The 13,486-nt window shown below is 46.0% G+C and overlaps 1 protein-coding gene across 1 annotated transcript in view; it reads right to left on the bottom strand.

Moving 5' to 3' along the window:
* rubcn (rubicon autophagy regulator) overlaps positions 1-11,620 on the bottom strand; it is a 30,504-nt gene extending 18,884 nt beyond the window's left edge. Inside the window, 5 exon segments of the mRNA XM_080530030.1 lie at positions 913-1,019; positions 3,018-3,198; positions 5,204-5,287; positions 6,537-6,690; positions 11,549-11,620. Coding sequence (XP_080386156.1) covers positions 913-1,019; positions 3,018-3,198; positions 5,204-5,287; positions 6,537-6,690; positions 11,549-11,589 — 567 coding nt within the window. The 5' untranslated portion in view covers positions 11,590-11,620.
* Positions 11,621-13,486: the final 1,866 nt, after the last annotated feature.

Here is a 13,486-nt window from a genome sequence, read left to right as displayed (position 1 = left end):
GGTAGGTAGGGGTAGGTAGGGGTAGTTGGGGGGTAGGTAGGGGTAGGTAGGGGTAGGTAGAGGTAGGTAGGGGTAGGTAGGGGTAGGTAGGGGTAGGTAGAGGTAGGTAGGGGTAGGTAGGGGTAGGTAGGGGTAGGTAGAGGTAGGTAGGGGTAGGTAGAGGTAGGTAGGGGTAGGTAGGGGTAGGTAGGGGTAGGTAGGGGTAGGTAGGGGTAGGTAGAGGTAGGTAGGGGTAGGTAGGGGTAGGTAGGGGTAGGTAGAGGTAGGTAGAGGTAGGTAGGGAGGTAGGTAGGGGTAGGTAGAGGTAGGTAGGGGTAGGTAGGGGTAGGTAGGGGTAGGTAGGGGTAGGTAGGGGTAGGTAGGGGTAGGTAGGGGTAGGTAGAGGTAGGTAGGGGTAGGTAGAGGTAGGTAGAGGTAGGTAGGGGTAGGTAGGGGTAGGTAGAGGTAGGTAGAGGTAGGTAGGTAGGGGTAGGTAGGGGTAGGTAGAGGTAGGTAGGGGTAGGTAGAGGTAGGTAGGGGTAGGTTAGGGGTAGGTAGGGGTAGGTAGGGGTAGGTAGAGGTAGGTAGGGGTAGGTAGGGGTAGGTAGAGGTAGGTAGAGGTAGGTAGAGGTAGGTAGGGGTAGGTAGAGGTAGGTAGGGGTAGGTAGAGGTAGGTAGAGGTAGGTAGGGGTAGGTAGAGGTAGGTAGGGGTAGGTAGAGGTAGGTAGGGGTAGGTAGAGGTAGGTAGAGGTAGGTAGGGGTAGGTAGGGGTAGGTAGGGGTAGGTAGGGGTAGGTAGAGGTAGGTAGGGGTAGGTAGAGGTAGGTAGGGGTAGGTAGAGGTAGGTAGAGGTAGGTAGGGGTAGGTAGGGGTAGGTAGGGGTAGGTAGGGGTAGGTAGAGGTAGGTAGGGGTAGGTAGGGGTAGGTAGCTCACCCTGACCGTGTCGACCAGCGCCAGCAGGCGGGGGTTGTTCTGCTCCACCGCCTCCAGACACTGGAACATGGCCGTCACATGGGGCTCGCTCAGCAGGAACGCCTCCTCTGGACCACACGCACACACACACACACACACACACACACACACACACACACACACACACACACACACACACACACACACACACACAACCACCGTCAGGACATCAGGCTATCTCTATTTAGGATTTATATTCAATTGTCACTTTATTTTGTTGTTGTTGTTGTTGTTTTGTGGTCTGACTTTCCCCTCTGGGATCACTAAAGTATCTGTCTGTCTGTATAGCTGTCTGTCTGTCTGTCTGTCTGTCTGTATAGCTGTCCAGGGCTTGACATTAAGCTTTTTCAGGGACAAGTGAACTTGTCTTTTACTTGTCCGAGAGCTCAAGTTACTTGTCCAAATCCAAAGATTTTGAAAAAGCAATAATATGAATAATAATATATTATACTCTCACCGGCCACTTCATTAGGTACACCTTTTCAACTGCTTGTTAACGCAAATACCTAATCAGCCAATCATGTGGCAGCAACTCAATGCATTTAGGCATGTAGACATGGTCAAGACGATCTGCTGAAGTTCAAACCAGCATCAGAATGGGAAATAAAGGTGATTTAAGTTACTTTGAACCTGGCATGGTTGTTGGTGCCAGACGGGCTGTTGCGTGATATTATAGTGTCAATATGGACCAAAATCTCGGAGGAATGTTTCCAGCACCTTGTTGAATCTATGCCACGAAGAATTAAGGCAGTTCTGAAGGCAAAAGAGGGGGTCCAACCCCAAGGTGTGCCTAATGAAGTGGCCAGTGAGTGTATGTGTATGCAAATAACACATTTGACTACTATTGATTTGATAATGATGTATCCTTAATTTTCTAATGTATTCATATATAAACAATATTTTGTAATTATTTAAAAACGTAGGGGTAATCAGTGATTACCCTAACCCTAACCCTTTTAGATTAAGATTGGCCACAAAAGGGATGAATATCTAGGAATATTTACAAAAAATGTTTGTAACTACAGTCCCTCCCCAATGGAAGCAATCTTATTTGCTAGCTTTTGGATAGTATCCTATATTCAAATTGAGAAATCTATCATTAGTGTCATTCTGAAGTTCGTATTGCGATGTGCTGGTCTTAAAACTTCAAACCTAAAATATACGATCGCATCGAACTACATGAAAATAAGCAGCATTGAGAAGAAGCGAATATGCGCATGTTCACGTGAATGGCACTAGTGACAGGAGACCCACAACACTATGGCTGCGTTCGTAAACTCGCTCTGGAATCTGATCAGCACTCATGGAATGCCTTTTGTCCAATCAAATTACTTGGTCTCTTTATGACGTTGAACGCAGTGTGCGCTCTGGCGCTCTGAGCGAATTTACGAACTATGATGATAACGAACTACGAGAGACTGAAACAGCGAGAATGAGGCGCGGCATCGCTTTGCTTGCTATTTTTTTTTACTATTCAGATCGGAAGGAGGAATTAATGTTTGCAGATATTAATACATATTGATTTGTTTTTTTGTTTTGACTTGTCCATCGGACAACTGCAGGAGGAAGTCCACTTGTCCAAACATAAAATGTACTTGTCCCGGACAAGCGGACAAGCCTTAATGTCGAGCCCTGCTGTCTGTCTGTCTGTCTGTCTGTCTGTATAGCTGTCTGTCTGTCTATATAGCTGTCTGTCTGTCTGTCTGTATAGCTGTCTGTCTGTCTGTCTGTGTCTTTGTCTTTGTCTGTCTGTGTCTGTCTGTGTCTGTCTGTCTGTGTCTGTGTCTGTGTCTGTCTGTCTGTCTGTCTGTCTGTATAGCTGTCTGTCTGTCTGTCTGTCTGTCTGTCTGTCTGTCTGTCTGTCTCTCTCTAAGTGGACAGGTGTGGTGGAACAACACAGTCCTGATACAATATCACAAACTATTATTAGTCCATCCATATCCAAACATTTGCACAAAGGACGTTGACGTCACAGATAGACGCTCACACACAACAAACAAACACACACACACACACACACACACACACACACACACACACACACACAAAGACACACGGCCTCTCACCGTTGTAGAACTTGCGCGTGTTGCCCTGGTGTCTGAGGAGGGGGTGGAGCTGGGCGGACAGCAGGTGGACCTGGAGGCTGTGCAGGAGCCAGCGCTCTGCCTTGTAGCCCTCCCCCCCCCCGCCGTGCCCCCCCCCGCCATGCTGCATCCCACTGCACAGCACCGGCTCCAGCTTACTGAACTATAGGGGGAGGGGGAGAGGGGAGGGAGGGGAGGGGAGGGAGGGAGAGGAGAAGAGGGAGAGAGGAGAGGGAGGGGAGGGAAGAGAGAGGGAGGGGAGGGAGGAGAGAGGAGGGGAGGGAAGAGAAGAGAGGGAGAGAGGAGGAGAGGAGAGGAGGGAAGAGAGGATGTGGGGAGGAGAGAGGAAGGGAGGGAAGAGAGGATGTGGGGAGGAGAGAGGAAGGGAGGGAAGAGAGGAGGAGGGGAGGGAAGAGAAGAGAGAGGGAGGACAGGAGAGGAGGAGGGGAGGACAGGAGGAGAGAGGAGGAGGGGAGGAGAGGAGGGGAGGGAAGAGAAGAGAGAGGGAGGAGAGGAGGAGGGGAGGACAGGAGGAGAGAGGAGGAGGGGAGGAGAGGAGGGGAGGGAAGAGAGGGAGAGAGGAGAGGAGGGAAGAGAGATGGAGGAGAGAGGGAAGAAAGATGGAGGGGGAGGGAAGAGAGGGAGAGAGGACAGGAGGGAAGAGAGATGGAGGAGAGAGGGAGAAAGATTAGGGGAGGCGAGGGGGAGAAGAGAAGGCAGAAAGAGATGGGTGAGGAGAAGGGGAGAGGGAAAGCCAGGGAAGAGATTGAATGAACAATGAAGGCAAAGACAGAGGGAGAGAAAGGGAGGAGGGGGGGGAGACGAGGGACAGACAGACAGACGGGGGAGGGGAGAGAGAGAGAGAAAAACACAGTTCAAACCTCACATGACCGTGACAGAATGGCTGAAAGTGACCCTGACCTGACCTCCCCTCTCCCCACTAACCCTGACCTCTCTCCTCTCACCAGCCAGTCAATAAGAGGCGTAGCTAACCCACTGAAGACACACTGACCAAGTGCATAAACAAGGGGGGGGGGGGGGGGGGGTCAGGGTCAGGGTCAGGGGGTAAAGGTCATCAGGTCTCATAACAGTAGCATGTGGTTAACGTCACAACAAGCCAGTTACTGAGTGACACCGGGGATTCTGGGAGAGATGTATGTAGGCCATGTGGGCTAAAGCTTACCCTGGTCGCCCTCTATCAAAACAATGTCCTGTGTGTGTGTGTGTGTGTGTGTGTGTGTGTGTGTGTGTGTGTCTAGCATTAAGCTCAAGTTAAACATCATGTGATTCTGATGTGTCTACATAGAGACATGTGAGGACTGGGTGCCGTGTGCATGGCCTTTTATTAGATGTGTTATGTTCTTATTCTATTCTCGTCACTTTATTTTGTTCTTGTTGTTGTTTGTGGTGTGAGCTGCAGTAACGCCTCCATTACCCCTCGGAGAAACAATAAAGTACCTATCTATCTATCGTCATTAATTGTTAATCGTTTCCTGTACCTGTTCGTTAATACTGTGTTCTATGTGTCTCATGTGATCTGTTGTTAACTCTGTGTTCTATGTGTCTCATGTTATCTGTTGTTAACTCTGTGTTCTATGTGTCTCATGTTATCTGTTGTTAACTCTGTGTTCTATGTGTCTCATGTTATCTGTTGTTAACTCTGTGTTCTATGTGTCTCATGTTATCTGTTGTTAACTCTGTGTTCTATGTGTCTCATGTTATCTGTTGTTAACTCTGTGTTCTATGTGTCTCATGTTATCTGTTGTTAACTCTGTGTTCTATGTGTCTCATGTTATCTGTTGTTAACTCTGTGTTCTATGTGTCTCATGTTATCTGTTGCTTGCTGTTTCCGTGTTTCTGTGTACCCATACTGTCAGCGTCTTTGAGTCTCTGAAAAGCGCTTTATAAATATAATGAATTTTTATTATGGGGATTTTTTGGGGGGGGGGTGGTTTTGTTAGCAATGTTGTTGTTGAGGTGGATGTAGATAGATGTTGTTATTGTTGTTGTTGAGGTGGATGTAGATAGTATAGATGTTGTTGTTGAGGTGGATGTCGATAGTACAGATGTTGTTGTTGTTGTTGTTGTTGTTGTTGTTGTTGTTGAGGATGTAGATAGTACAGATGTTGTTGTTGATGTGGAGGTAGATATTTAGATTAGGACCGTACCTGTTCTACATGGGAGGCCAGGTGAGGGCTGATGTAGCGTACACACCACACGAAGGGCCAGTAGTCCTTCTGCTTGTAGTACACCTGCAACACAGAACACAGAACACAGAACACACGGCCGTGACCACAGAGGCGTTGCTGGCCTGCTTACGGCCCGGGGGAAGGCAGGCAGCAGCGCCTCAATAGGCTTTCACACCACGCATTGTCCCACCGCTCCTACCTCCTACCTTCCACCGTATCTTTAAAAAGATTGACCTCATTCAGAACCTGAAGAGTCTTTTTACATTTTCCTTATTTGACAAACTCAGGGAGTGGCCCACCACCTGTGTTGTTCACTGTTTGAAAACACTCTCTCTTTACCATCTCAAAAAAAGTATTTCTTTATTTCTCCTGTATAAGTCCTAAGTATCCAATCAATGTGTTTTGAACTGGCTATGTGTCCTAGCTTAAAAAATGATTTTTAATGATTTATTTACTGTAGTCTACGTTCAATAGACTTCTATTTTGACTACATATCTGTAGGTATGTGCAATATGTCTAGCGTATACGTGTACAGTTTGACCTACTGCTCATTTGGTATTGTCATAAAAACAATGAAACAAAGTTGTGAGAAAAAAAAATAAAGAACACTCTCTCTCGCTTTGAGAACAATGGAAAATGAAAACGTATCACGTGACACGTCATCAACACACTATACGCCTGAGTAATTCCGAGAGAGAAGATAATATGGCGTGGTGTAAAAGAATCCACGTTTAGTCTGTAGGGTGGTTTCCCCGGTACACAGGTTGAGGCTAATGCCAGAGTAAATAGACCCTTCATTGGACTGATTTAAATAGCATCAGGCCTAGTCCTGATTCAAAATAAACTGAATAGAATTAGAGACAGAGAAACAGACAGAGAGGCAGACAGACAGAGACAGAGAGAAAGAGAGAGAAGAGAGAGAGAGACAGAGAGAGAGAGAAAAAGAGAGAGAAAGAAAAAGAGAGAGAGCACCAGACACAGAGAGAGAGAGAGAGAGAGAGAGAGAGAGAGAGAGAGAGAGACACACACACACACAGACAGACAGACAGACAGACAGAGAGAGAGAGAGAGAGAGAGAGAGAGAGAGAGAGACACAGAGAGACACAGAGAGAGAGAGAGAGAGAGAGAGAGAGAGAGAGAGAGAGAGAGAGAGACACAGAGAGACACAGAGAGAGAGAGAGAGACACACACAGAGAGAGACAAAACACTTTCTCCTATTCCTCGTCTAGTGAACATGACACCCCAGGGGGAGGTGTGCGTCCCTGTCTGAGGCCTGACCTCTGACCTGCTGGGTCCCTGTCTGACCTCTCACCTGCTCGTGCTTGAGTCCGTGGCTGAGGATGTGGTTCATGTCCTTGTGCAGCCTCTGCAGCCCCCCGTAGCGAGACCACACATTGGGGTTGTTGGAGGACACCAGCCCCTCCACCGTGGTCTTCAGGCTGGTCAGCAGCTTCCAGTGTTCCCGCCTGGACACAGAGAGAGAAGAGAGGGAGAAGAGAGGGAGAAGATGAGTCAGGCACAGATGTGCTGTAAGGGGGAGGGAGGGGGAGTGGTGGGGTTGAGACAGGGTGAAGTAGGGAGGTGAGGAGGGGGTTGAGATATGTTGAAGGAAGCTCCTCCTCTCCCTCCTCCTCCTCCTCCTCCCTCTCCCTCCTCTCCCTCCTCCTCACGGTCAGTGAACAACATCTGATCTCCATGACAACATCAACACTAATTAGGGACCGTTTCCCATGATCCTTTTCACATTTCTGTCATCACACCGATCACATGGCGATCACGCACACAAGTTAGACCTCCGTCCTCGCCAGCAGCTGAAGTGCCTCGGAAATCACATTTCTGAGCAAATTGGCAACAAATCTTTCCTCAGCTGGCATGACAACAACACCACCACCCAACCACCTAATCACTCACCCAGAACGGACATGCTGACTCTGAGAAGAAGCTCTCGTTGTCTAAACTCTGCTATTAACCCTCTGTGCAGACCACAGCACTGACTCACTGTGTATACACACTGTCCCCTGACCCCACGCATGTATGGTGTCCTCTGTGGCTCAGTTTGGTAGAAGGGCTAATCAACGCTTTGAGGTTGTGGGTTCGTTTCCCCGCTGGGGCCGTATAGACTGAAAGATGTATGCTACACTCACTGCAAGTGTAAGTGTAAGTCGCTTTGGATAAAAACGTCAGGTAAATGGAGTATTGTTACACACGCCAGGTAGTGATGAGTTATGACTAGCCCATACAGTACCCACTGAGACTGTCTTGAGATAGTATGACCCAACAACTGTGCAGAAGTTAAACAGACAGAGAGACAGGGGGGGGAGAGAGAGAGAGAGACAGAGAGAGAGAGAGACACAGAGAGAGAGAGACAGACAGAGAGAGAGACAGACAGACAGACAGACAGACAGACAGACAGACAGACAGACAGACAGACAGACAGACAGACAGACAGACAGACAGACAGACAGACAGACAGACAGAGAGAGAGAGAGAGAGAGAGAGAGAGAGAGAGAGAGAGAGAGAGAGAGAGAGAGAGAGAGACAGAGACAGACAGAGACAGACAGACAGAGCGAGAGAGAGAGAGAGACAGAGACAGACAGAGACAGACAGACAGAGCGAGAGAGAGAGAGAGAGAGAGACAGAGACAGACAGAGACAGACAGACAGACAGAGCGAGAGAGAGACAGCCATTGGCTGTGTTGGATCGTCAGCCATAGAGTCGGTGGTGTGAAATAAACAGTTACTTATGAAGGAGTTGCTGCCAGTTGGCGTTGAACTTGCAAGGAGAGAACAGTAACAATAACAAAACCCAAGCTACGGCATTCCAAAGTCACATGCTAACGCTATATTAATCTAGTTGACCCCCCCCCACAGTCCGTTTGTCCCCATCAGGCAAAGTGCAAGCTCATATCCAGGACTTCCTCTTTTTTCCTCAAGTCAGCACCACAGCCTCTATGTGGACGCAGCAGTCGCGCTACTCTGGTCACGGCTTTTCACCGTCCTGTCGCCCCGCTGGTGGAACGAGCTTCCCACGGCTGTCAGGACTGCAGTCACTAACTATCTGCTGTCAGGACTGCAGAGTCACTAACTATCTTCTGTCAGGACTGCAGAGTCACTAACTATCTTCTGTCAGGACTGCAGAGTCACTAACTATCTTCTGTCAGGACTGCAGAGTCACTAACTATCTGCTGTCAGGACTGCAGAGTCACTAACTATCTTCTGTCAGGACTGCAGAGTCACTAACTATCTTCTGTCAGGACTGCAGAGTCACTAACTATCTTCTGTCAGGACTGCAGAGTCACTAACTATCTTCTGTCAGGACTGCAGAGTCACTAACTATCTTCTGTCAGGACTGCAGAGTCACTAACTATCTTCTGTCAGGACTGCAGAGTCACTAACTATCTTCTGGCAGGACTGCAGAGTCACTAACTATCTTCTGTCAGGGCTGCAGAGTCACTAACTATCTTCTGTCAGGGCTGCAGAGTCACTAACTATCTTCTGTCAGGGCTGCAGAGTCACTAACTATCTTCTGTCAGGACTGCAGAGTCACTAACTATCTTCTGTCAGGACTGCAGAGTCACTAACTATCTTCTGTCAGGATTGCAGAGTCACTAACTATCTGCTGTCAGGACTGCAGAGTCACTAACTATCTGCTGTCAGGACTGCAGAGTCACTAACTATCTGCTGTCAGGACTGCAGAGTCACTAACTATCTGCTGTCAGTACTGCAGAGTCACTAACTATCTTCTGTCAGGATTGCAGAGTCACTAACTATCTTCTGTCAGGACTGATCTTCCGCCGTAGATTGAAGACCTCCATCTCTTCAGGCTACACCTTAACTGTCCCTCCTAAAAACCTCCATCTCTTCAGGCTACACCTTAACTGTCCCTCCTGAAGACCTCCATCTCTTCAGGCTACATCTCTGTCCCTCCTTAAGACCTCCATCTCTTCAGGCTACACCTTAACTGTCCCTCCTGAAGACCTCCATCTCTCCAGGCTACACCTTAACTGTCCCTCCTAAAGACCTCCATCTCTTCAGGCTACATCTTAACTGTCCCTCCTAAAGACCTCCTCATCCCCACTACCCCACTGTACAGTTTTTCCATTGTAAATTATTATTTTATTTTTTTACTTCCTTCTTCTAACATAGTGACTGCCAATAGCCTGGTCATAGAATTCATTTTCTTATGATGACTGATGTACAGATGATTCACTTACTTAGTCAACTGTTTTTGTTGTACCTTGCTTTGGATAAAGGCGTCTTTCGGCTAAATGCCAAAAATATAACGTAACGTAACTCAGCAGCGAGTTGAAACTCAATGCTGTCATAAATCACTCCCTCCGAGACACACCCGCACCCCACACCCTTCTTTTAGTAGAGCGATCATCTTAAAACGTTATCCATCTATTGCAATAAAGCCAAAACACACAAAACATTCAACTTAACATTAACAGTTTTTCCTCAATTCAAGCTGAAGACATTCAATGGCAGACAGAAGACGCTGTTTAACACTAGAACAGCCGTGCCTTTCTTACTTACTATAAGTGATGACCCCAGACATGGCTGTTCTAGTGTTAAATGAATGCCCGTGCCTACTTATTGTGGGGGCCCTGAAATCAGCTGAGTTGTACAGTGTTAACAACGTTACATTCATGACCATTACAGCCTCGTTCAGTGTGCTTAAGAGGGCAGCCCCTAAGCATGGTCACGCGTTCTACCCCTGGTGTAATCAAATCACATCACATCACACACCGACGAACAGGAGGACAAACACATCCTCCTCTTAGCGAAAGTTGAGAGAGAGAGAGGGAGAGGGGGGGAGAGAGAGACAGAGAGAGAGAGAGAGAGAAAGAGAGTCAGAGAGAGAGAGTGAGAGTGAGAGAGAGAGTGTGAGAGAGAGACAGAGAGAGAGGGGGGGGGAGAGAGTGAGAGAGAGGGGGAGAGAGAGAGAGAGAGAGAGAGAGAGAGAGAGAGAGAGAGGGAGAGACAGAGAGGGGGGGGGGGGGTTGGGGGCAGACCACAGGGTTCAGACAGGTTCAGGAGGAAACTTCACCAGGAAGCGTGTGTGTGTGTGTGTGTGTGTGTGTGTGTGTGTGTGTGTGTGTGGGCCGCTGCTTCATAACTACCGGGGGTGTCAGTCAGCCAGTTGTTGTTTATTATTAGGAGACCTCCACTCGCAAACAACAAGACAAAGGTCGTCAATAACAACGACGACAGGACAGTCGTGGACTGACCGCATACCACACATTGTGCAATCCAGCAGTGTTGTTAAAGTCTGCAGTTCAACACAATCTCCTAACTACACACGAGGTGTTCGGGGCTGAGGAGGTGTTGGTAGTAAACACTTGCTTGTTGGTAGTAAAAACACTCCAAACAACAGGCTGTTACTGCCTCATTCTGTGTTGTTTGTTGAGATTAACAACAGAACAGTGCTGAATGCTTGTTGTTGTTGTTGTTGTTGTTGTTGCTGTTGATGATGCCTGTTTTGTCGCATTACTCATGAAATGGAAAGTAGTAATAGTATTACTAACACTTCCTGGCTAGCTTTGTGTGTGACCATACGATTTACTGCCAGCCAATCCCCCACATAGATAAGCTAGATTTCTACACACTGAAACATTTACCAAGCATTTACATTTCATTTATTTGTTTAAAAGCTTGTTCGTGTTGATAACAGACTCACAAACCAAACAAATCTACGTTTGCTAGCTAATCCTGCACACATGTATTACTTAACTCACACGGCTGGCTTACGACCTTTAAGCTGGCTAATTACACCAGCTAACTAACCTAGTAAGTATGTTGCTATGGAGACGCAAGTTAAGCGAATTCTTAGCCAGCTAATGTTGACTAATGAACCTGGAGGAGAGAGGCAACATGTTTAACTGTCTGTCATAACTCATGTTGGTGTGCCTCCTCTCATGTCCTAATGTTCTAATGTTCTAACATTTTAATGTTCTAATGTTCTAATCTGACAACACATCAACATTGCAAACTGATTAGAACATTAGAACACTAGAACACTAGAACACTACAACATTAGAACATTAGAACATTAGAACGTTAGAACATTAGAACATTAGAACACTAGAACATTAGAACATTAGAACATTAGAACATTAGAACATTAGAACATTAGAACACTAGAACATTAGAACACTAGAACATTAGAACATTAGAACACTAGAACATGAGAACATGAGAACATTAGAACATTAGAACACTAGAACATTAGAACATTAGAACATTAGAACACTAGAACATTAGAATGTCTAATGATAAGCTAATCAGTTAGCTAACAGGCTAGCCCCTCCTAGCCTCGCCTTACCTGGTCTCGTCTGCTTTCCCCTCGGCGGTGAGAATGTCCATGATGTCCTCTTAGGGGGGAAACCCTAAACCCACACTATCACCAGCTTCCCCCCGAATCCTCCGGACAGAAAAGACAAGTTGTCTCGGGAAAGTGGCTTAATTTAGCTCCTCTGGCTGGCTCAGGACTGGAGCTGCTGGCTGGCTGACATGGATGTGGCGCTGTCAGAAGTCACAACATGCAGTTCTTCTTCTGCTTCCTCTGTTGGGTTTTAACGGCAGCTTGCGTCCTTAACGTCGCACTACTGCCACCTACTGGGTTGATCCATTTCCTACATTGTAAAAAAAAAAACGAAGAAAAAAACGAATTAGTGGTTTTAGTTTAGCATTCTGAATGGTAGTGTTTTCCATGTGAACACAAGAGATCTTATCACAGAAGATTGTGCCAAACATAGAGAATTGTATTTAGTGATGTGTTAACTGTGTGGTTTAGAGATGCAAAATGAATGATAAGCAAGAAATGTGTCATTGTTAAGAATTGGTGTGTGATTAAATACACCACTTTCAGGTTTTGGTCATTATGTGTATTATGTATTATATACAGTTTTTCTCAATTGCTAAAACACATTTCACAAAACTTTCCTCCATTTTCCCCAAACTCCCTAAACACAACACACTTTTCTAAAGCTACATAAACAAAACCACACCTTCTCTCTTCAAAACTCAAACTTTCACACCAAAACAGCTGCTCAAAGCCTGCACAAATGTAAACACTATACGCATCGTTACAGACTACAACAAAACAACTGAAAACACAATGTTCAGTGTGTGAGAATGTTCTTTTTTTTTCACAACTGCCAAAGCACATTTTTAGAAACCTTACAGTATCTGTTCTCAGAATATATCACCGTCGAGTATTGGGCATTCATAGATTTGTGTGTTTCATATGAACAGTATGTAAATCTACAGAAAATACAGTATGTATGTTACGGTACATGTGGGAATATGGTACATGTGGGAAAACTAGGGTTAGGGTTAGGTGCTAGGGTGACTTGGTACATGCTGGCATGTCTAACCCTAACCTTAACCCTAACCCTACCCCTAATCCTAACCCTAACCTTAACCCTAGCACCCTAGCACCTAACCCTAACCCTAGTTTTCCCACATGTACTGTATTCCCACATGTACCGTAACATGTACACTACTGTACTGTATCACAACTCAATGCAAACACTACAGAGGATCCATTACACACAACAATACTCACTGAAAACAATGTTCAGGGTGTGATGTTTTTTTTATTTATTTATGGAACTATACCACACACACACACACACACACACACACACACACACACACACACGCACACACACACACACACGCACACACACACACACACACACACACCACAATAATTTGCAACAAGTGTCTTACATTTTGAGTCATTATGTTTAATGAATGAAGCTAGGTGTGTTCATTGTGTTCAAATTTTGCTGACTGTGGCAAGCATTTTGCATCACATGAGCTTTAATTAGAGAATTTGAGCAGAGTTTTTTGCAACTTGTGTTTTAGCAAGACAAAATGTGTTTAGATTTATGAGAAAAGGAGGATTGTGTTTTGTGAATTGTGTCTTCATGTGAAATGTGTTTCTAGTTTTATTAAATGTGTTTAGAGAACTGGTCATTTGGTTTAGAGAATTGGCTTTTGTGTTTTAGCAATTGGGAAAAACTGTAATGGATACTAACACGTTTAGGCCATACCTGCAAAACACACTTAAATGACAATACAGGTCATGCTGGAAAAATAGTTAAAAATCAACTGTAAAAAAATAAATAGTTGATGTGATGAATACTTACTACCCCCACTGTACATGACCTCTCCAAACATACCTGACCACCATGAAGAACGTTTAGGGCCGGGGTTCCCAGATGTGTTTGTCTGGAGACCCAGTATCACCGCA

The sequence above is a fragment of the Nansenia antarctica genome (assembly GCF_963989245.1).
Source record: "Nansenia antarctica genome assembly, chromosome: 1".
NCBI classification, from domain to species: Eukaryota; Metazoa; Chordata; class Actinopteri; order Argentiniformes; family Microstomatidae; genus Nansenia; species Nansenia antarctica.
This window is presented reverse-complemented; position numbering and strand designations above follow the sequence as displayed.